The 24325-nt window shown below is 37.8% G+C and overlaps 3 protein-coding genes across 5 annotated transcripts in view; all 3 read right to left on the bottom strand.

Moving 5' to 3' along the window:
- Positions 1 to 10985, bottom strand: part of rpl10a (ribosomal protein L10a) — a 52953-nt gene extending 41968 nt beyond the window's left edge. The window contains exon 1 of the mRNA XM_081349014.1: positions 10982 to 10985. Coding sequence (XP_081205140.1) covers positions 10982 to 10984 — 3 coding nt within the window. The 5' untranslated portion in view covers position 10985. The remainder of the gene's footprint in view (positions 1 to 10981) is intronic.
- On the bottom strand, positions 475 to 10667 carry tbc1d25 (TBC1 domain family, member 25). 3 transcript variants are annotated; one of them, XM_081349415.1, is made up of 8 exons: positions 10445 to 10667; positions 9796 to 9949; positions 8087 to 8196; positions 7773 to 7927; positions 7239 to 7363; positions 5936 to 6124; positions 3650 to 3925; positions 475 to 3564 (listed from the first exon to the last, which is right to left on the bottom strand). In XM_081349415.1, the coding sequence occupies exons 4-8, from the start codon at positions 7795 to 7797 to the stop codon at positions 1852 to 1854; spliced, it is 2328 nt and encodes a 775-aa protein (XP_081205541.1). In that variant the 5' UTR covers positions 7798 to 7927; positions 8087 to 8196; positions 9796 to 9949; positions 10445 to 10667; the 3' UTR covers positions 475 to 1851. The 3 variants fall into 3 exon arrangements, with proteins under 3 accessions (XP_081205541.1, XP_081205540.1, XP_081205542.1); XM_081349414.1 differs by lacking the exon at positions 9796 to 9949 and having other exon boundaries at positions 10445 to 10649; XM_081349416.1 differs by lacking the exon at positions 9796 to 9949 and having other exon boundaries at positions 10435 to 10625.
- Positions 10986 to 11993: 1008 nt separating the features above from the next.
- On the bottom strand, positions 11994 to 24112 carry nt5dc2 (5'-nucleotidase domain containing 2). The gene is made up of 14 exons (XM_081348265.1): positions 23588 to 24112; positions 23091 to 23275; positions 21683 to 21757; positions 21529 to 21584; positions 21342 to 21435; positions 18956 to 19084; positions 18061 to 18121; positions 17366 to 17468; positions 17040 to 17141; positions 16578 to 16659; positions 15752 to 15838; positions 15424 to 15564; positions 13722 to 13786; positions 11994 to 13624 (listed from the first exon to the last, which is right to left on the bottom strand). The coding sequence occupies exons 1-14, from the start codon at positions 23955 to 23957 to the stop codon at positions 13363 to 13365; spliced, it is 1812 nt and encodes a 603-aa protein (XP_081204391.1). The 5' UTR covers positions 23958 to 24112; the 3' UTR covers positions 11994 to 13362.
- Between the last annotated feature and the right edge of the window lie 213 nt (positions 24113 to 24325).

The following is a 24325-nucleotide window of genomic DNA, read 5'->3' as shown; positions in this document are numbered from 1 at the left end:
GTAATCCCTGATGGAAAAATTCACCTTAAAGGGATTGTTCACCCAAAAATGTAAATGTTGTCATCATTTACTCACCCTCAAGTTGTTTTAAACCTGTATGAGTTTCTTTCTTCTGCTGAACACAAAAGATATTGAAATAAATGTTGGTAATCAGAAAGTTGATGTACCCCATTGACTTCCATATTAGGAAATAAAATTGGAAGCCAAACTCATTCAGGTTTGGAACAACTTGAGGGTGAGTAAATTATGACAAAATTTTAAACTATCCCTTTACACAACTGTGTTGTGGAACATGGTAGCTAGTCATTAGCTGGTTTACCATGTTGATGGCCCAAGACCATCTAACAGCTTGGACCTGCTAGAAACCACCTACCATGTTCCAAAAATTTTTAATTTCCAGCCAGAGATAGTGTTTACTCTTTCTATGTGTACTGGTATAAATGTTGTTTGCTTTATGAAAGAATGATCATTGATCAATCAATATTCAGTGAATTTATTGTACAAATAGGAGTATTGCAAGCATTCAGTCTGGCAAGTCTCTCCACAGGTATGAGTAAAATACTATCATATAGAACCAAATAAAAATCAAAGAAACATACATGTTGTATACATAACGCTGATGAACAGGACTCATAACTGTTCCACTTTCCAGGAAAATCCTTTTTTAGTCCATGTGCAGGTTTATTTTAGCACTCAAAAGAACACTTGGTATTAAGACATAAAGAATGAGTCTACAAGGTATCAGATGAAAAGCATTCTGTTAAAGGCATTAAACACTTTTGTAATACTCTGTGATTTTTTTTTTTAACAGCAGGGATGCTTGATTGTTGCCTCTAGACAACAAAGTCGTTATGGCAACGAATTACCAGACAAACCTTTGGTGGAAGATGGATGAAAGCAATGAAATTATATTTACACACAGAAACGAGAGAGACAAAAATGGCAAATTCAGTGAAATGAGGCACTTCTCCAACAAAGGCGAGGATAAGTGACACCAAATTACCAGCCATTCTCTATGTTGATCTTAGTAGGTGTGGTGCTTTACCGAAACATCCACTGCATGTAGAACAACAGCTTACAGGTCAAATAGCTGTTGTACACAAGAGAAGAGGAAATCTGTATTAGTAATTCAGAGATTAATTCAAGATTGGGGCTGAATGTTACCTATTCTACAACTTAAGGTTTCACATTGGTGGGATACTGGATAATTCATCAGCACCTTCATCTCTGCTCAAATGTTTTGTACGAACAAAAGTCAAGGCTTAAGGTTCTCATAAAGCACAACTGACAAATATCAGCATACCAAACACACCTTTGCTGCAGGCAATGTTAAACAAATTCATTAGTGAATTTCCAAGGGCATCTCAAAAGCTTTAGTAAACATTCTCCTCCTTACAACAGAGTCAGAATAACCTTAGAAGAAGCTGTTTCAACCCTTTTCATCCAAAATAACGATTGCACAGAGAAATAAATAATAGTAAAATCTTGTTGCTTTGTCTCAGGTAAGTGAGGCTACTATAACAGGGGTTTTACGTGCCCATAATGTGCCTTTTAAAAGTGTTATTTACAAAGTGAAATGACACAAACTGGCCTGTCCTTTGAAAGGACAATCAATAAAGTGCAATAAAAAAGATCCAGTACAATGAAAGGGGCTTCACTTGGAAGGTTGGATAAGGCAAAAAAAAAGAGAAAGTCACTAAGCTTTGGTTGTTAATAAAACAAATCAATTTCCATAAAGCGCATGTAAAGCGCAAAGGTAAGCTGTGACTCGGCATGGTACAGAAAAACTTGCTTCTGGGTCCGTTTGTGGTCCGGAGCTGGTTTCTGGAGACGATCTACTAATGCACAGAATCAAGAAGCAGATGGAGAGAGGGCAATGGGAGTTGTTGGAGAGGGAATGGTATTGGCCAGATTATAGGTTGAATTCGGGAAGGTACCCTGAGAGGGCTGTACATTGAGGAAAGGGGGCCTAGTGGTGGATGTTTGGGGGGATGTATCCGTTGTGGCTGGGGAGTCCAAGCTGACTTCATCCCCTTCCTCCGAGTCCCATACTTCACTCTGCAGGTAGTCTGCGAAGAGGGCTTTAGCTCGCTGCAGAATACGCCCGAGGTTGTGGCGACGGACCAGGCGGTCAAAGTGCATGGCCAGCTCATTGTAATCTAGACTGTTTTTGACAATGTGGTCACGGTGTTCTAGCAGGATAGAAAGGCAAAGGAAAAGCATGAAGGGATTCCCTTTCCCAAACTCTTGCGGAGGGGGAAGCGAGCAGGGTTTAATTCCGCCTCCTTCTGGTTTGTTTGTGTTTGGAGAGGATAAGCCAGACCCAGTGGGTCTGCATGGCGAGGGGAGATTGCTGGAGAATGCTTTGGGCAAAGACGGGGACTTGCTAAAAGATAAAATTGGCGAAGAGAGAAGTGAACGATTGTAACCCTGCGATGGAGACGCCAGTAAAGATTTCCCTGCGACCACTGATGGGGACTGAGACCCAGTTCCGTTTATTACAGCTTGTGAGGATGTGAACCCCCCAGAAGGTTTATCAGGAGACTCGGCTTTGTCCCCACTAGAGGAAGAGGATGTGCATTTTGACAGGCCATCAGGAGATGCCGTTCTCCAACTGGTCGCAGAATTAGATGCTTCCAGTGACTGATTGGAGCTACTTTTCCAGTTTGGTGGACAGGAAGGTAGAGATGATGCTGGGGAAGCTGCCTGACCATTGGGAGAGTCTCTCTGTCCTGGAGATGATGGCGTATGATTACCGATGAGAGGTTCCTTTTCTCCAGGGTCGTCCTCACTTTCCTCCGTGGACTGGCGGACTGAGAATTGCAATGTAGAGTGTGCAGACTGAAACTGTACGGGAGATAACGTGGGATCAGAGCATTCGTTCTCATTCATTTCAAAGCTGTCCTCGTTGCGGCCACTATAATACTTGAATTCCCCAAAACTGCCCTGTTTTTCAAATGAACGAGTTGAAGCTGTGACATCATTTTTGACCATCTCATCTACGCCGTACTCTCCTTCGCCTTCCTTCCGAGGCCCCTTCTCCTCTTCTACAACAAGGGAACGTCCTCCATCTGCCTCCTCTCGAGACGGTCTTAGCATGTGACGTCTCCTCTGCCTTTCTGTCAGCTTTTCTTCCATCTCCTCCATGTCCACATTCTGATGGACATTCTGTGAGCCGTTGGGCTGATCTGCCTCAAGCGCTGGCCCCAGAAGCTCCACCTCTGTCTCAGGTGGATCAGGCGGCAAGGAGCTCCAGGTGACCTCCAGCATTCGCAGAGCATCATCAAAAACAAATTCACGTTTCAGCTCCAAAAGCAGCCAGCGGTAACAAAAAAACAGATCGTCAGCACCTTTCGAGACTAGGTAGGCATAAAACTCAGGGTCTGAATACTGCAGAAGCAATTTGAGATGCTGGAACTTAATGGACATGAGTTGTCCATCAGGGCGGAAGTTGCCTTCAAGACGTTTCATAATGCCACAGAAGCAGATAAAGGCGTGAGCTTCGTTGTCCATGACGGCGAGGATTGGCGACGCAATGTCGCTCATGCCTTGGCAATAAGACACCTGCGAAAACAAATGAGGAAAGTTCATATTCCAGAGAAGTAAAGGCACATCCTAGTGTCACCAAAGGGTTGACACATATGTTTACCTGTGGGTGTGTAATAGCAAAGGTGGTAAGGAGGTCGGTCAAGGCGGTGAGATGTGGGCTGTCCTCCGAGCCCGCATAGTAAGGATGTGCTCGGTCCGTTCGAAGAACATCTTTCAGTACGTTTCCCCGAATGAACTCCAGATCCTCTGAGCTGACCCGTGCTGTCCATTCACTCTTCAGCTGGTCGTACTCTCTCGTCTTTCTCTTCATGTAATCCATTCTCTCCTGCCCTGTCAGACCATCTGGGTACACATTAAGGAGGTATCGCCAAACAACCTGTCACAAAAATACAGAGATGGACGAGAAAAAGTCAGCTAAAATGCAAAGACTACTATGGAACTTAATAGACATGAGTTGTCTGTCAGGGCAGAAGTTGCCTTCAAGATGTTTATAGAGCTGGTAAGTCCCGCCCATCCGCAAAACCCCGCTGGACCTCAAAGTTGAAAAACCGTCAATGCAAGTGAATGGGAGAAAATAATTATTTTCTGGTCCCGTTTGAATTGTGCCATGAATGTGAACATATGTTGTCTGTGAATTTCTTATATAACTTTTCGTGTAAAGAATGATACAATTTAGCGGGTAGAAGTTTGATACGGTTAGACTTTGTGTGAGAGCACTTTGTGGACTACAACTCTCGACGCGTTTGAAACGTCACCACCACTCGCACACGGACTAGCTCACGGATCCCGCTAAACATGTCTGTGCCTTTGGTGCACTTCACCGCCTTCTTTCAGGGAGAGGACAAAATCGTTGAGGTTGGCGAAAACCACGGGTAAGTCAACTTTATGGGGTGACGTCACATAGGCGACATGTAGTCTTTCTCGTTATGTCTTTTCCACAACTGCTAGCTGAAGAATCATACCATATACTGTCAAACTCGTAACATGAAAAGTTATATAAAAAATTCACAGACAACATATGTTCACATTCATGGCACAATTCAAACGGGACCAGAAAATAATTATTTTCTCCCATTAACTTGCATTGACGGTTTTTCAACTTTGAGGTCCAGCGGGGTTTTGCGGAAGGGGCGGGACTTACCAGCTCTATACTGTTAAAGGAGTAGTTCACTTTAAAATGAAAATTCTGTCATCATATACTCACCCTCATGTTGTTTCAAACCTGTATGAATTTCTTTCTTCTGCTGAACAGAAAGGAAGATATTTAGAAGAATATCAGTAACCAGACAGTTTCTGGGTCCCATTGACTTACATAGTATATTTTTTTCCTACTATGGAAGTCAGTGGGACCCAGAAACTGCCTGGTTACTGATATTCTTCTAAATATCTTCCTTTCTGTTCAGCAGAAGAAAGAAATTCATACAGGTTTGAAACAACATGAGGGTGAGTATATGATGACAGAATTTTCATTTTAAAGCGAACTACTCCTTTAAGTCCGAAGACGTATTGCTGTTTTTTTTCTTTCCCTGTGTGTGGGGATGTTTGCGTGAGTGTCCCGAGTAGCCACTGGAGTGACGTGGAAGAGATGTTGTTAGCGTGTTGTTCTGAGAGAGTGTTGCAGTGGTGTGGTTTGCTTGTGATTCATGATCTGTAAATTGTGTATATTCTTTCGCTTGCTACTTTTGTAAAGTGTCCTTATTTTGACTTTTGTCCCTAGTGTTTTCATCCGTTGTAGTGTTCATTTCGTTTAGTTATTGTGGCAGTTGTGTTGCCTTTTTTCTGTAAATATTGTACATACATAATTTTTCCTTTAATACTAAAGTGGTAGGGTGCCATTTTTAAAATATCTTTTCTCCTGTGTTTGGGATAGCCAGGGAGTTGGGTAAGACCACTGTATTTTATTTTATTTATTTTACAGGGTTTATTTAGTTGTAATTAGGTTTAGTCAGTGCCCGTTTTGTTTATTGTTTTGGACTTGCCCAAACCTGAAGACTTTGCTTCATTTTTGTTTTTGATGAAACTGAAAGAAACAAAAATGAAAAGAAAGAAACGGTTGAAACAGGTTTTCAGAACATTTTATTTAAGTTTACCTCCCTGACCCTAGACCAGGGTCGTAACAATACTCACACACATATATGCATGTGTTACATATAACATACCAAATATATTTTTTCTAGCTCTGAATACACATTATGGAGCTCTTAAATAAATAAATTACAAAAACTAATAAAAATGGCTTCATTAACTCATAATTTGTATTCAAAGCTGGAAAAGGTTTTTGTCAATGTTTGTCAAGGTAAAGGTTTAGATCACTGTATCTCACAATGATCCCATTCTCACTCTCTTATGGTCGATTAGTTAAATAATGGTAAAGCAGTTTGGTTACCTTGCGTAAGGATGGCTCAACCCCACCATGATATATACGAAGTCTAAGTTCTTCTGGCCGGGTCAGTTGACCTTGGCTGTTCAGGTAACAGTGGAATTCAGCATCATTTAAGGGAGGCTTGAATGGTTTCACCTCCTCCCCATAGGACCAACTCAAGGCCTGCTGCACACGCGATAGAGTGCGACCCACCTGAATGTAGAGGTGGGTACGAAGTGAGGAATAGGTAAAAGAAATGTTCAGAATTTATATAGATTTCTAGCTACATCCCTGATATTAGATGGAAGACAGATAAAAAGAAACATTCCTAACACATAAAATATCTGGAATAAGATGAATTAGTTATCAGTGGCCATGTACACACAGCAGCTAAATTGTCAATTCATCTTTTATTGTTTAGTCCTGTTCTGTATACACAGAGATCAGTCATTTATGGGAAAAACAACCGAATTGTACAAATGAATTATCTACTGTAAAATTCAGGTAGTGACAACCGCATTTACAAAATTCTACGCAGCGTGTACGGAACCAAACTGAGCAACTAGTTGTTATTTAAACAAGTATCAGAAATGGGACTCTTCTGTATGTGCAAGAAAATCACAGGGAAAGAGGAAGGAGCCTTGACTCATTAATGTTGCCAGATCTTGATAGAAAAATCCGGCAAAAACAAAAACAAGCACATAATAAACCTGAATAAATTCAAATGTTCTATACTATATTAAGACACGCTCCTGCCCCCTTTATTAACTCCATAAACTGGACGGCTTTATGAGCCAAGCCCAAACAAGCAGCCTATCGACGGTGATTTGGTTAAAACATAAGTGAGTCTTTGGTCAAAGTGGACATAAGGACATAAGTGGTACTTTAGTCAAAAATTGAGAATACCAATGCGTGAGACGCCAGACCATTGCTATAGTTACCAATGTGTCAATCATCGCTATTTTTGGAAATGAGTTATGTTCCATACACACACACAAAACTATAATTTTTAGGGGATTCACTACCGTATTTAAATTGTCACTCCTAAAACTTTACAGTGTGTACATGGCCAGTGAAATGCAGAAAATGTTCCTTCTATCTTTAATTTATTAAATAAATCTGCACAAAAGCAGCACAAAGCTGTTTCTTACAAGAGCAAAAGAGCTTTCGCCTTCAAGAACTCCTGAAATATCTAATGCCTTTCATTGTTTGGGGCGAATTGCCATGAATTACAGTTTAAATGCAGCAGACTGTGAACCTGACTGAACGCAGTGGACACTGGCTGGTAAAACGGCTGTCTGACAAGGTCAAGAACATCATGAGTAACCTGGGACAGCAGCGACTGTGTGAAGGGAAGTGCAGCAGACGTCAATGACCTCTTCTCTCCCTGCAACTGATCTGAGCCAATCACATCCTTAGGGCTTATTATGTCCCAATCCTCCAAAACAGGACCTTGGGAAGAATATAAGAAAACGAAACATAAAAAAGCAGCATTTAAAACTGGATTAGTCAATGCAGAGTGTTTGTCAAATAATTCCAGTGTCCAATAAAGACACAATATAGACTCTATAAAATAATGTACTGAAAACATAAAAATTCTCTCAAGAAAGTACACTCAATTACAGAACAATCACTTGAATTCCCCCCTTTAAAAATTATTTTGATATCTTTTTGTTTCAGGAAATGCACTCAATAATACATACAGCTTCAGTATAATCATTTGAATGGAAGAGAAATCATCCAAAAAATAATAGTATGATTTGTTAATTCAGAGATCTCATAAAAGAAGATAGAGCAGATTTTCAGGATCTACTGAGATTGACAGACACTAAACACCCTCCAAACAGGAGGGTTCACTCACTGTCCTCTGATGGTTTGATGTCCATCTTTAGCTGGAGGAAAGGCTTTGCCGCACTGACAAACGCGGCATCTAAATCCCAGTCAGACAGCAGAGACACGTAGACCTCCACACCCCCGCGGTCACGGGACAGGTAGCTAATCCCAAAGTTGCGTTTCCTGCAGGAAACCAAAGAAAATAAGACTCCATCTATGTTTGCTGCAATTAATTTACCTATCAATGCTATTAAATAACCATAAAATTGGCTTATCAATTTTTTAAATAGATCTAAATCAGAATTATCACAAAAATAATATATTTTGTGATTTCACACGCACCCATTCAGCTCAAAGGCTCGTATCAGGATATGCTGCAACACCTCTAATGAGGTTATTTGAGGATCTACAGCAAAGGAGCGGAACTCCACCGGTAACACCCCTTCACACTTCTGCAAACAGACAGAAAACAGAAAGCGTGGAGTAGAAGTATGATTTTAGAAAGACAAAGAAAATGGGTTACATTCCCTGTTTATTTTACAAAAAAAAACATTTTGTTATTTATCTTAATTTTGAGGTCCTGAAAGGCTAATCACTCTATCCTCTGAAATGCAAATCATCTAATCAGGTTACATTATTTACTCAGGTGGAGTCTCTGTCGATGTTGCAACCAACTGTGGGAAACTGACTCTGGCTGTACAGATTACTTTGAAGGTCATCTGTCCCAAGCAAAACACACTGCAGCACATCTGTCAAGGTTCACACAACCTAAATTAATTTACTATTCAAAACTTTGTAACTTAGGTTGTCATCTGATACCACTGACTCTTGAGTACTGGGACAAAACAGTATACGAAACGAATAGAATAGAACTGAACTTAAATATACAAGCTTTATAAAATTATCATTCTAGAGGAAAATTTCAGATGGCACTTAGAGGCTTTTGCATCTGAACTTTTCATTTTTTATAATTATATTTTATTTTTATATTTTCAGTTGTCTGTTTCCCTGACAGTTTTAGTTATTTACTGTGCTTTATCCTTTTTATTAGTTTTTTTATATTTCTATTTAGATTTAATTGACTTTAATTACAGTTTTAAGTAATTTTAGTACAAAGTAAACATTTATTTCATTAAGTTTTTGCAGCAACATTTCAATTTCAATTACCTTAAACAAATAGTTTTAATTGTTTTAATTAAAGTCCGTGTGAACCGGAAGTTGCAAACGACTTTTCTCCAGTGCTGTGACGTATTTCCCAGTGAAACGGAATATTGAACAGAGGGCAGGGTTTTACTTTAGCGCTCCTCCTCTCCATCTCTCGCTCATTACAGACTAACGATTTGAGGGGAGTGGTTAAGCGTTTCCCAACCCAAGTCCTCAAACCTACGTCATAAGAGAAGGGACGCCATTCCAGACCAGAAGTAACTTTTCAGACTTTGATGAAAGATTACGACGGCAAACAATTTTTTTCTGTGTTTTAACTTGCACGGATTAATTGTTCACCACAAGACTAGTAATATGCGCTAACAAAGTAAATAGGGTCAATTTTGATTTCAGTTGGACTTTAACAATAGCAAAACTGTCACATTAAGGATCAACATTGTTAAAAACAAAAGTAATGTGTCATAAATCTAAAATCTAGCATTGACTTCCATGGCATGAACAAATGAATTGAGGCTACATGGTTGTTTCAGACTGATTTGACACTCCATATATTACAGACACAGAACATCTTGAAAGTACTGACATGATGATTACCATATTTAGCATTTCATACTCATACATATTAAAATACAATAGCATTTTTTTCTCTTTTCTGGTGTTGAAACCTACTAACAGAACCATCTCAAATATATATATATGTGTGTGTGTGTGTGTGTGTTTACAAATTGTGTGACAGAAATTTATACAATAGGCTTTAAAAAAAAGTGGAAGATAAAAAAATGGTAGATCATGTTTATTTTAATCTTGTGTCTGAAGATTCAGTTACATGGCAGTGTAGCTCTTTGATTAACTACAAGTTCACTGTGATTAAAATTAAATTCACTGACCTAAATTCTTATGTCCAAAGAGACTTCTTAAAGAAACAGGCCTGCAAAACCCCTCTGTTAAGTTCCATTAAATCATTTATGGAGGTTCTCTAAGGCCTTCATCTGCATACATTTCTTTTCGTATTCATTAAAACAGACTGTACCTGAGAAATTACTGAAAAACAAGCGAGAGAATTACATGGCAGGTTGATCATGTGACACTCATTATGACTGTAACATAGTATGACAACGGCTAAATTGTATATGATTTATATGTATTTGTTGAACAATTATGTAACACGAACAACAAAAGATGACAATAACATATTTAATTGTATGATAAATATATTTCTAAAAAAAAAAAGATTGATATATGGATTAAAACAAGATGTTTATTACACATCTTCTATACGAATGATGCGGTCACGATGTGTAAACAACTAAGATGACAGCGAAGTAAAAGCGATGGACATGAAGATAGGGCTGATAAAAAGCTCCATGACAGACGCAGACATGCAACCAGACACTGTCTGACTTCTGGCCTGGCTGGACTACGTGGAATGCTGTGTGTTGTTGTGTTTCCATCCCGCTGTGTTGCTGTGTGTGTGTGTGTGTGTGTGTGTGTGTGATTGGGGTTTCTACCTGCCGCTCGGTCCCCACAATTTCTCACCTTGACTTTGACACGAACTACCCCCCTCTCCTCCTCAGCCGACATGGTGGGTAGTCCGCTTTGGGGTGTCCCGTTCAGAGATGCCTTATCGTCATCCAGATTAAAAATTGAAAGTAAAATAACAATGGATGGAGGTAGCCGTTTCTCTTACAGCTTCGACAAGTACATTGAAAATTCCGTTAACAAGAGACGTAAAACAACCAGTATCTTGCTGACAAGTTTCAAAATAAAAGCCCCGCTACAAGACGAAAAAAAAGCTTTCGTGTATTAAAAAATGAAGTGTAAATGTATTTTAATATATGATTACAAAGAGGAATCAGTGCTTCGTCCACTTAGATCAAAACCATGACATAAGAGGACATTATATTTGCTACTTTCATAGCGAAGACTGTCTCCGTGACATCGGACTAATTTTAAACAACAGGATATGACGCCACATTGCATTACATCATTGGATTCAAGAGGGAAGGAATGCTCCATGTGCAACAACAACAAAAAAACAAAAAAACTAAAGATTTATGTTTGGACAGATGGAATCATTTTGCCGATATTAGAAAAAAAGACAATATTTAAAGCTAATTCCAAAATTCAACGATGACAAATATTTTAAAGCTATATACTAATTAACATATCAGTCAAATATATATAATAAAAGAACATGTAAATACACAAACATGTTTGAGTATACATTATATCATCTTAAAAGCTTTATCATCATAGCACACATCAAGCAAAAGATTTGCTTCGCCTCATATTCATGCCGTGACCCGGATTCGAACCGGGGTTGCTGCGGCCACAACGCAGAGTACTAACCACTATACGATCACGGCGAGCTACTTGGCAGCTGTGCAGCGACGGCAGATGTAGACCATACAATGACGTACCACTGTATGTTTATAACGTTGTTTATATTTATGTTTTGTATTATTCTATCACGGAGAAGCTACTTGGCAGCTCGTCGATGATCTCGAATTCAGATCATATAATTTCACACTACCGGTCAAAAGTAGTCATCAAGATATACATATCATCAAGATGTTTTACTGTTTTTTTTAAATAAGTCTATAATCTGCTCACCAAGGCTGCATTTATACATTGATAATTTTTCAAGGATTCTGAATATAAAATTCTAAATATTTATTTGATATAGAAATATTTTGTAATATTACAAATGTCTTTACTGTCACTTTTGGTCTTTTTTAATTTCCTGATTTCAACTTTGATAATAACAATAAATGCTTTTTAAATCACCAAATAATCATGATAACATTTCTAAAGAGTACGTTGGACAGACATATTATGTGGTTGGAAATGAAAATGGGGTTGACGTCAGAAACCAACATCAGTCGGGTTCTGACGTCAACCAGACTTTCATTTCCAACTATCCAACGTCAATCCGACGTCGGGTTTTGACGTCAATCTAAATTCGTAATCCAGCCTCGAACTAATTTAGAATTCATAAACACTAGAACCTAAGTCTTATAATCATGTGATATGTATAATATTATAAGCTATTATAAGAATAAAGTTCAAACAGACAATTCTCTTTCTACAAAATATGATTATTGGTTGATTTGGTTATATGATCAAATTAATTGAGTACAAAACAAATACATATTTATTCTCTGGAAGCCGGGCTAAATGAGTAAACACTGTTACTACATTCCTAACATGGGTCAGACACTCCGTCACCTCTCAGATTCCCAAAACAGACATCGCCCGCAACAGAAATAACAGAATAGATGCACTGGTTTTAAAAACTGATCCGATTCATTATATAATACAAGAATAAAGATTGTAAATCCACCCCCTTCAAGAATAAATGACATTTTAACACACACACAAAAAAAACAGTTTCACAATATTACTGTTTTTATTGTGTTTTTGAGCAAATATGCACTGCCTCGGTTGGCATTATGAGACTTAAATGATTTGTAATTTTGGGGTTACATGTTTCATCCCTGAAAGATTTAAGAATGAGTGCTATCAAAACATATTAATACAAAGCCTTTTATTTGATTTTATAACTTGTACAGCAAGTGCATACAAAAAGATGACATATTTCTTGTTCCTGGAAAACTGAATTTAGCAGCATAGCTATTCACAGATTTAAATGTAAGCAAACAATGTTCTGATTGTACAGAAGCTTAGTCCAAAGCCATGAACAGCAAAGGCCTGCAAGGTCAAAAATAACAACAGCATTTGGTTTAGCCCTCCAGGAGCTTCCATATATGTAAATACAGCTGTCAATTAAAAAACAAAAATGATTTATCTATCAATAAAAAGCTGTGGAGGCGGTTATTATTTGTGCATGTCTAAACTTTGAGTCTAGGCTATATTATTACTGTAGTGTGGGGGAAGGTAAGTAACATTACAACACCAAATATGAGGCTATTTGACCTAATCATACTACATCAGACCTACTGTATTTGTAACTCATATTGTGCATTTTCGGCCAGCGGCTCAATACTTTGGCCTACCAGAAAAAAAAGTCTGGGTACCACAAGTATAGAAAATTTCATCCTTCCTGTTATCATGATTCATGCTAATACAAACATCACTCTGTTGCAACTACAAAACTCATGACACACAGGATTAATCTACAAAACCAATCCAAAAAGAACTGAGAACTGTAAACCACTTAACATTTAACTATGTTTAGTAATACGTAATACAATTGCATCAAATGCAGAAAAAAAGGTTAGAGGTAAGAACATAAGGAGAAAATTAATCAACAAGCCTTTGTCTTTTACTGTCCAAGGCTTGAGAACATTGAGATGCATTGTAACCTAACATCCAGCAGATGGCCCTGTTGCATGTGACGTTAGCGTAAAAAGTGCCACGTCTCTAATGCCATAGAGACAAACACACCCCTCATTCCACTCAGTTCATATTTGCACAGTAAACCTTTGGTGTTTTTAACGAATATGGGCCATCTCCTCCAAGAAGGGCGTCTTCATGCAGCCAGTGCAGAGCTGGTCCATCCAGAGGGGGGCTTCGTGCTGCAGGGGCGTTCGCCGTGGGTAAAAGGTGTAAGAGAGGTCGTAGTTCAGTAGGCAGCTGATCGAGGCCATGTAGAGGTCTGAGAAACGGCACAGGCGGCGGGAAAAGTAAGTGGGGTTGTGGCAGGTACGGAATATGCTGCCAAAGTGAGGGTTGAAGAGGTTCTTGGTGACGGCCCTATTATAGAAAAAAATTAAGACAAGTTACAAAGGCTATAGTTAATAAGTTAATGAATTTATTGTCTGCTAAGTGCTTTCTGTCTTGCTTTACTCACCGTAGCTCCTCTCTCTCTTTCAGCCACTCCTGCAGAACCTTCTTTGACTCAGGATCCCGATACATCTAAAAAAAAAAAAAAATACATAAAAAAATAAATATTTCTCTCCAAATGAACAGGGACAACATTTACAATTGAGACTTTGAGGTGATACAAAAGAGAGCATATACTTTAATTGTATAGTTATGTAAATAAATTAATATACACTACTGCTACCGTTCAAAAGTTTGGTGGTCAGTAAGATTTTCTTTATAAGAAATTTATATTTTGATTTAGCAAGGATGTATTAAACTGATCAAAAATGACAGAAGACATTTGTAGTGTTACAAAAAAATTATATTTCAAATAAATGCTGAACTTTCGAACTTTCTATTCATCAAAGAATCCTGAAACAATGCATCTCAGTTTTCACTATATATATATATATATATATATATATATATATATATATATATATATATATATATATATATATAAATGTTAATACATTTTTCTTGAGCACCAAATCAGCAAATCAGAAGGATTTCTGGAACATTCAGCTTTGCCATTACAGGAATAAATCACATTTAAAATATATTCAAATAGAAAACTTATTTAAAACTGTAATATTTCACAACATATTTGTTCCTGTATTTTTTTTATCAAATAAATGCAGTGAGCATAAAAGACTACTACTTTCGGTAATACTTATAAAATATTACCAACCCAAACTTCTGAACGGTAGTGTAAATAAACACAAACAAATACACACACTATATGTATATGTATACACAAACAATAGTCTGGAGGCTCTAGACTAAAACAAATCATATTCATATACATGTATGGAATTTTGTTCATTACATTTAATCAAAAACAGAAAAGTCTGATTACACTAGCATGTTATGTGTTAATATTTTAAAGTCATTTGTCCAGAGGATGAAATAAATATCTAGGCTCAAACAATTTTATAATATTGGTTTAATATTCAAATATATATATTGTACAGATTAAAAAAAATAACAATAAAGCAAATTCTTTTCCAAAAACAGAATACTAAGATTAATCTCAAACTGAACAAAGGTGGAAGATTCTTTAGTAACAGAATCTTCTCTTCCTTTTTCACATGTGAGACTCTTCTCGTGTATTATATTAGCTATTGCATCATTAACTCTTATGACCCCTGCAGCACAAGCACAGGAAAAGCTCTTCATTAATGTGCTGATAGCGCAAATGTTGCTTCAGGACATATAGACTTGGATGTTAAAGTAGCAGTGTCTGTTTAAATGTTCCATTCCCTTTCATTCACAACCGAAACATTTAATGCCATTTTCAGTGGCTCTAATTTGAGTAGCAAATTAATTTAAAACAATTATCACCCAAACCTTGACAGAATATAAGGTCGAATGCATTGTGGATTATGTAAACAGCGAAACCAATCACTCCAAGCTTTTCTTACATAGAGGATCTGACTTTGGCTATGAACACTCGGAACAATCAATCCAGATCAATATTAAGTGAATGGACCTCTGCCAAACCTACTAGGTCAGTCCTATGCAACCAAATGAGGAATACAAGCACATGTAACGCAGACCTGTTTATTTTGCTCTCATTAAATCATTCTTTAGAAACTTGCTTGCATACAGAATCATTTTTTCAAGTTTAAAAAAGTAAAAAAAAATGAAAAAAATTCTATGCTTAAGTTCAGAGCCATACTGCTAACCTGCATGCGCTCCAGCAGTCCGGTGAGTGCCTGCAACCACGTGAGACTTTGAGCGTACTGGTCTGTGTTCACCACCTTCGTCTCCACCTCAAGTTCAGGCACGATCGCTCCTGTCCTCCACCCATGACGCAGCATCAGGTCCTAAAATGCCAGGACAGGATACTTCAAGAACCTTTTTTACAATCAGTCACTGTTTGATCCTGGAAACTAATGACTATAAATACTGCAGAGCAAGATTTGTTGGAAACACCAAGCACTCTGAAGCAGTAAAAACAAAAAGGAAGACATTTGCGCAACAAATGTGCACAATGTATTCAAACAAACTCACCGCCAAGTCACTGTAGAGATGATCTCCAAAATAAAAAACCTTGGATCCCCGCCATCCTGTTAGCTTCAGAAAGTCTACAAGGTTTCCCTTAAACAAAGCAAAACAAAGGCAGTTCTGTTAGCCAGCTGCTAACATTGTGATTGATGTACAGGTTTCCTTCCCAAAACTCATTTGAGTTTCTGGAAGCTCTGCGTCAACAGACGTTTCAATGGTGTATTGCAGGAACGGTTTGCTCTTAGGTTCCTGCCAGGGAACTTTCCCAGAAGTCTTTCCCAATTTAGGAAGGTTTTTATATGCTGCTTCTACTTTATCTTGCCTGAGGGTGTAAATGTATAATCAGACTAAGCCTCTGTGTTCTGGTCAGCAAAGTCTGTTTGTACATGCCTCTCACCACTAAACTGTGTTAAATTGAATTTCCATTGAGAGTGAATTTGACCTTGTCACCTTTTCCACTTTTTCCAAATGAAAGAGCCAAATGAAGTGGATAAATCATTCTACAATTAACAGAGTCAATGCGGAGCTGGAAGGATTTGGGTTATTCACACAGGGACAGGAAAAACGTGAAAAGTTTAGAGAAAAGTTAACCGTGTACAATTTAAAAACATGCTCTTGCACGTTGAGGATATACAAGTAGGCCAAATGTCTCAGTAATTCTGAACAATTTTCCCAGATGAATTCGTAATCCTTGATTTAATCCAGATTTACAGATGAGTCAGCATAAATGTAGCAACTGAAAGCTTCTCAGAAAAGAGTTCTTCATCTATTGCTCATAATCATCTTACCAGAATAAACAGGCAGAATTCAGTGCAAAACAAATATACGTTACCTGCTTATAGATCTGTCCCTTATTCAAACTATTGATCCTGTCCCACTGCAAGTCTCCATTGCAGTCCAAACGTCTGAATGGTCTGGACAATTGAGAGAGATAGAGATTTTCAAATCAATGTGGTGGGAAATTCAGGACAAAACTAAAACACTCATGCTGCAGAAAACATAAGTAATTGGGAATCAATATACTGCCATTAAAAAAGTTTGAGGTCATTAATATTTTTTTTTAAAAGACATTACTACTTTTATTCAGCAAGGACACATTAAATTGATCAAAAGTAACAGTAAAGCCATTTATAATGTTACAAAATATTTCTATTTCAAATAAATTCTTTTGAACTTTCTATTCATCAAAAAATCCGGGAAAAAAGTATCATATTATGAATCACCTCTTCCAAAGGGTACATTGAAACATTTTAGGGCAGAAATGAGATATTTTCCATTCACAAAGCAGACTTACTTATTGCAGTCATTAAAAAAATGAGGCTTGTCAGCTTGAACAATGACAACGTCAAAGAATTCCCTCCAGTCCTTTCCAACCATGTACCTCATGCCTTTATCACTGAAAAAAAAAAAAAAAAAAAAAAAAAACAATTTCTTAACATATTTCAAAAAATGATAAATATATAAGCTGATGTTCAAATTCATGACTGTCTGAAATGATTTGGGGCACAAAAGAATTAGGGGTCAAAAATAAGTGGTGATTTTTTACAAATGGTAAGGAGCTTCACTTTGAGGTCTCGTTAATGTATCTGTTGAATATGATGCATCAAATCTGAAACTCACACAAAGCTGAAGGGGCTGTTGGTAATAAGGAACAGTTTCTTCCCCTGACTGGCCAGCCGGTGCAACACAGCGTACGTCTCGTCTCCTCTGAGAATGTATTTCTCTGGGGACCGAATAAGCAAGGAAAAGGGGTCACACTCACAACAGGCAGAAAGTGAGGAAGAAAAAGGGTCTTTTAAAAGCCCGCCTATTCTATACTAACTAAAACAAAATCGGTAATGTCTGCAGACTATGATAAATGCAATCCAAAATCTTATCAGTTCTGTTTTTCCTGTTTGCCTAAAAAGTGTTTATACTGCAATGGAACATCTGTGATAAGGATAAAACAAGCATTAAAAAAATAAAGATTAGATTGGGCTAGCCCAGTAGAACTGCTCGCTTTAAATCCCATTCTCCAGAGAGGTCCGATTACGCAACGGTTTGCTCTAAAAACAAAAGACTGCTCTCCACCTATACACACACACACACACACACACACACACACACACACACACACACACGCGCACTACACAGACTGGGTCTGAGAGGGTCAACCTCAAGTCTGGTTTTCATTAGCTCCAGCTCACAATAACATGATCTCTTCTTGGGTAAAGAAATTTAAAGCAAGTATTTAACTGAGATTTCAAGCCATTTTTGAGCCATGTTATATTCAAATATCCGGGTAATGCACATAATCAATATTTGTTAATACTCACCAAGATCTTGCATGATCCATTTGTACATGTAACCCTTGATATGCACCATTCCAATTGCATCCTGCAAAGACAGATTTTGTATTTAACATTTTCGTGAACAAGTGCTTGAAGCAAACCACTTTCTATTCTCTTTTCTCCCCTTTGTTGGAAAAAAAATATTTGAAAATGGCTCTTTCAAAAGCTTTACTTCGATCCGCTGCCAGGTTTCCGGTTCCCCCTGACATCTTACACACCCACACGCCTTTGCGAGAACAGTACAATCTGTTCTACCAGTGTTGTTGACAGAAGTCAATTCAAAAAGCTGCGCTTGAAAGATAAAGAAGTGTTGCGTGCTGACGCTTTACTTCCTGACATGTTGATGAGGCAAAACCACTAATTGCAAAATAACTTATTTGATTCATGTTGACACCATGGGGGGTATGAAAAAAACCAAGGTTTTAGCCATTTACTGCTTGGCCAAGATTTTTTTACTTGCTGCTAGTCAGTGAGAGCTCAAGCAAGAAGGGGTGGAGAGTGTGGCTGGAAAGCAGAAGTGAAACAAGACTACATTCTGCAAGTAAACTGACCCAAAACAGCAAGAAAAAACAAAGTCGCTCTGTAACCCAATTCAGGACCACCGTGATCAAGTCTGAATGAAAACAAATCAGTCAGCGGCACTTAACCACAGGCAGAAGAAAGAATCCTCTCAGCTTGAGGACTTGAGGAAGGTTTACAAAACAACAGACAAGAAACATCTCTCACGGTTTTAAATTACAAAAGCAGTTTGTAAACTATTCCCACAGTGTGTAAAAGCAGGATGGCTTTTTTGTGCAAATTCACTAACACGCTTACGGTCGTCAGGAAGACAAAGTAGTTGGATCAGAATTCACGGAGGGCAAATTGACTTCACACTTACGGAGACATCTTTGTAGAGATGCACAGGGTCGTACTCTATGTCGTTTGAGATGAAGTAATCGTTCGCAGCTGCCAAAAGAGTCATCTCAGGGATGGAGAAAACATCCATAAACTGTTTCATTTTGGGACCCTGGAACAAATAACAATGAAATGCATGAGTCAGATGCATTTTTAAACAGTGATGAATAAGCAACTTTTTTTTCTTCACATTTCTACTTAAATGATATGCCTGCTCTGAGAGGAGCTGGAAATAGTGATATTCTACTTCGAGGAAATTGTAGGTCATATAATTTAAATATTCCAGAAATTTCCTGAGCCACGAATTTGCATGACCATATCAGTCGGTTACTTATTTTCTTCTTTTTTTTTTTTTTTTAAATGCAGGCTTCCCAACTGATTTTAAATTGGAAATCAAATGATAATCTAGCATATAGTGCAAAAATATATTGAAAAAAAATAATAAAATAAAATCTTAAAATCAAACAAAAGATAATAATATTACCATGAACTACATGGCTTTAACATAAACATCATAGCTTGTACAATTCATAATATTATGTTTAATAATGTTTGAATATTTTATTTAATAAATATTATATGATAAATCTGCATTTTCTCAACAAAGTTTTATTATTTGCACTTTATTATTTATGTCTTCCCTACTGTCTACGACCTCATCAGAACCACTGCTCTAACGAGTAACTCATACAGATTTGTGAACCACTTTGAACGAGTTACAACAGACTCTAAATAATAATTTGTCTATAGTTAGTCATATATAATATGTCTGACTTGTGAACAAGTTTTACAGAAACCAAGAGCAATATTTAGTCAATTAAGCATTTTCCAACAGATAATAACAAGAAAATGTTAATTCATCATTGACTTTTCCCAGTATGGAAAAAAACATTTTATAAATGGGTTAGGGTAATCCCTGATATATTTTTGTTTCCCATAACCATGGAAACTCTGCAGAGAAGAACGTGCCTGATAATCTGATTCAGAAAAGGACTGTGATGTTTTTGTTGTAGATATACAGCATACTGCCAATTACTCATGGTGGCTGGACACACAAAATCAGATCTGAGCTCCTGACAGGGTGGCTTAACTTTACCCCGCCTAACCTCTTAGTAATGAGGCACAAAAATGTAAGCATGCAAATATTGCTGTGTCAACATCTGCCCTTTTGAGATTAAAACTGACTGATTAGGGTTGTAACGGTACACTGACGGTTCTGTACCGTCATACCTCGGTTTTAAAGTCATGGTTCGGTATGGTACAATATAAAATTGGTACAATGGTATGGTACAAAATAAAAGTTTCTGAAGGATAAAAAAAATCTCTGCTAATGCTGTAAACTATATAGGGAGCTCTTACTTGCACATTACTATAATATTAAAGGTTAACAACAGAGCCCAAACTATTAGCCTAAATTCAGTTGCTATTTATTTTTAGATATAATAATCAACACTTAAATAACAAATTGTATGAAAACATGTAAACTGCACATATGGCAGTTTTTGCATTAACTTCTAAATTTATGTTTTTACTCCAATGTATTATTGAAATATATAATAATTCACACACTGGCTGGCATTTACATGACAAATATTTTAAACATACATTAAATAATCAAGACATCTTTAACAGGTTAAGTAAAATATAATGAATATATAGGCTAATATGATGCATAGAGCGAACTAACAAGCTGTGGACACTTGATGACTTGCCTGAGGTAAATGACGTAATGCTACGTGGGGATATTGTTTACAAGCTGTTTACTGCTGTCTTTCCACCGTGGAAACACTGATCGAGCGATTGCATGAGATTTAATACGTTTCAGTAAGTTGCACTGTATCTTTTAACATACCTTCAGATGTTCATTCATGCTTATTAGGAAGAGATGGTCGAGTTCACTCGCGCTGCTGCTTAAACTGAGGCGCCTATACAGTGATCTGTCACTCGCAGTTGACAGATCTATAAAGATATATCTATATCTTTATATATTAAAGAGGGTCAAAACGTCAATTATTGTTTGAATTTCGTGATAAAATGGACATCATTTAAAAAATTACACTTTGTTTCATATCGAAAGTAACAAAACACAGAGCTTATTGCGATTATTGGTGGTTAATGGTGGTTAAGCTACAACGCTCTTGTACACACAAGGCACACGAAAATTCACGGGACGAATGTGTGTACTGATACATCCCTAATTACTATTTAAGCCAAGGTCAAGTATAATAAAAGTCAAAGAAGAAAAACCTGAGAGTATCGCGATACACACCGTGGGTAGTGTTTCACAGTTTTCCGGTTCAGTTTGAATATCGTTACACCACTATGACTGATGAAATGAGAATGCATAATAAATGTAGTGGGACTATCACCTTGCCATAGAATCCACTGACTTGGTGGAGGGGAACATGATTTGAACCTCCATAAAGTTTCATGACCTCCTCATCAGGGACAGGCTTCAGACCCCTGCGTATAGAATAAATACAAAACCGTGAATTACATAACACACTTCTCCACACAAACTCACAGACTGAATAGATCAAATGAGGGTCAGTTTACCTATAAACGGTGCCTAACTGGATGTAATGGAAGGCATCAATTTTCATGAGAAGTCCCTGTGGAATGTAAATAAAAATAAAAGATTAATTCATATAATAGTAAGATATAATGAAAAAAATGCTGCAAAAACGCAAACCATGAATGTTTAACAAACCTTTTGGATGTCGTAGTGAAGCCCCCGACTTGCAAAGTTGGGAATGTAGTCGTACTTCCCGATTCCCTCAGGGTACTAGTGAAAGAAAGGCACAAAAACAAAAATCTCAAACATGCCGACCTTTAACCTCCCACCCCGTGATTCCACGTGATCCCTCAGACAGATCTCTGTCATTAGAACAATTAAACAAAACAGAAGCGCACAGGAATCTGAGGAGCTGAGCCAAAAATCCCAGGATACAAGTGTTCAGGACTGTTCACACAGAACACATTTTTGCATTCAACTGCACTGCTTTTCCAATGCTGTCTATGCAAATGTGCACTAGACAGACGTGTTTTGACTGTTGCACTCACATCCGTCGGCCAACGTTGAGCATCTGTCAGCTTAGTTTTTGCGGCACCAGTCAGACTGTTGTCTCAAGTCATGATTAAAAGCTTGTCACATTCAAGTGCTTTGTTATCAGAAAGAACAAGAATCATGGAGGACACCAGGTTTATTCTGGCCTATTTATTGGGAAAGTCTTAAGCCAAAATGATATTTAGCATCCCATTAACTGACAATTATACAAACATTCACCACACTATGGTCAGCTTGCTAACGATTCTGGAATTTCGGTCAAATACAATCTATTTTCGCTGTGTATAAAACATACAATATGCTTAAAATGCTTCAACGACAAGACAATGTAGCTGTTGTTGAAAAAACTAATAAATAGCTGTCACTGCAGCAATCATTCTCCCCTCCGCCATGTTTAAAGTTTATGGCACACCCATCTCGGGAACTTGGGTATCAAAATGATCCCCGAACTTCCCAGTGGTAAATATGACTTAAAAGATCGTTCATGTCCAATTTTTAAATAGGAAACTAGTATTTATGATAATTGCGATAGCATTATTTCATGAACCTGCGTCTCACGTTTTTAAATGCAAAATCGTGTTCAGTATCTCACAGAAAACACGTTTCTACATTCCACTGTACTGCTTTTCTATTTTTTTTTTTTTTTATTTAAACGTGCTAGAAAGACTTTGGTGCTCAAGTCTTTTGCAGCTATTTGCTGCACTGAAGTAAAAAAATTCAACTTTTTATTTTTCATGACCTCGAGTTTTTGCATTCATGCTTTTCCATTGTTTTTCTATGCAAGCATGCACTATGCTAGACAGACGTGTTTGACCGTTGTGCTCGCCTCGTTTTGCAGTGCTCAATTTAAAAGAATGCGTTTTTTTATTGTGTCCATGCGTCTCGCGTTTTTAAACGCAAAAGCGCGTTCTGTGTGAATGTCTAAGTGTTTGTTTTTTTGTGTATGCGTTTTACCTCATAATAACTTTTGTTATTTACTCTAATTTTGATCAATAACATGAAACATGCAAAACAACTGGTTTATATTGCTAAGAAGTTGTGTGCCTCGGACCTTGTAGTGCTGAACGAGAAACTCTCGCGCCTTGTTGTAGATCATCTCGTCCAGCGCGCTGGAATAGAGAGCTAGCGTGTAATCATAGTCAAAGCCGTAGATGTCCACCTCTTCCAGATTAACCTCATTGTTGGCATAGATAGTGGAAGGGTTCAGAAGATTGCACACTCCGGGAGGAATCAAATCTGAGAAGGGGAAAAGAAACTTGAAGTTTATTATCATGCTTTTAAATAAGTAATATTTTTAAAATATTGCTTCATCTGTCAATAAAGGGGCATACGGGAAAAACTCTAGTAGGTTTCGACTAACACCTGAAATAGTTGTGATTGTGAATAGAAAATGTCGATCACGCATTGGAAATGCGGTTGGCAGTTGTTTACAAAATTGAACTTAGAGGCCAGCGCCTCTTTGGAACGGGGGAAAGTGGACAAATACGGTTTGGCATGAGCAGAGATTACAGAACATCACATTTGAGAACTCAAATTAAACCAACATACCGTGCACAAGCCGTTTCATCTCATTGTATCTCGCCCACAAGTACGTTTTATTGTTGATCTGCGGGGCCGTGGACGAGAAAGCCCTGCCAGATTTGGTTAGAGATTCTTCGCCTCTATTTTTGCCCACTATTTGATGTCTGTGCGATGTGACTGCAGCTGCAACGGGGTTATGATTAGTTGCCAAATGTTTCGTCGGTCCACAGTTCTGCCCGTCTTTGCAGCACTTTTGTCCGTTCATTGTTGAACCAGCCGAGGCGAAGCTTCCACATGCAAAAGCAGGAATATTCAGTCCTGTGCAGAGCACAACACTGCAACTAGAGCTTTTTTGCCACATTGTATGGCTTAAATTGCCTAATATTTTGCAAGCCATGTCTACACAATGCTAACGAAGTTGTTTACTTCTTTCATCCGTACTTGCCCCGCGTGTTAAGATCGCTTCTGTGAGAAACTGATACAGGCTTGCTGAGGGCATCGCTGGTCGGGCGCAGGCTGTTTTATTAACCAATCAAATGCTAGACTTGTAATGATTGACAGTTCATCGAACCAATAAGACGTGGATTCTTCTACGTCACTCTTCTATGGGTTGGTTCAAGAGGAGAACGTGTTTACATGCCAGTCCAACCAATACGTTTTCGTCATGAAAATTTTGCAATATCTCATGCTTTATGATTGGTCAAACGACCTGGCAACTGCCTACATGTGCTACGTGACTGAATATACTTAACAGAATTTGTTCCT

The sequence above is a fragment of the Scardinius erythrophthalmus genome, assembly GCF_964197995.2.
Source record: "Scardinius erythrophthalmus genome assembly, chromosome: 20".
In the NCBI taxonomy this organism is placed as follows: domain Eukaryota; kingdom Metazoa; phylum Chordata; class Actinopteri; order Cypriniformes; family Leuciscidae; genus Scardinius; species Scardinius erythrophthalmus.
This window is presented reverse-complemented; position numbering and strand designations above follow the sequence as displayed.

Coding starts and splice junctions, on each gene's coding strand:
- nt5dc2 (XM_081348265.1), bottom strand. CDS start 23,957: ATGGCTTGCAAAATATTAGGCAATTTAAGCCATACAATGTGGCAAAAA. Junction 15,839..16,577: donor AGGGACAGATCTATAAGCAG/GTAACGTATATT, acceptor GCTTTGTTTAAG/GGAAACCTTGTAGACTTTCT. Junction 15,565..15,751: donor ATCTCTACAGTGACTTGGCG/GTGAGTTTGTTT, acceptor CTGGCATTTTAG/GACCTGATGCTGCGTCATGG.
- tbc1d25 (XM_081349414.1), bottom strand. CDS start 10,489: ATGTCGGCTGAGGAGGAGAGGGGGGTAGTTCGTGTCAAAGTCAAG. Junction 7,364..7,772: donor CATCAAACCATCAGAGGACA/GTGAGTGAACCC, acceptor ATTCTTCCCAAG/GTCCTGTTTTGGAGGATTGG. Junction 3,926..5,935: donor TTGAGCCATCCTTACGCAAG/GTAACCAAACTG, acceptor TTTTTGTGACAG/GTTGTTTGGCGATACCTCCT.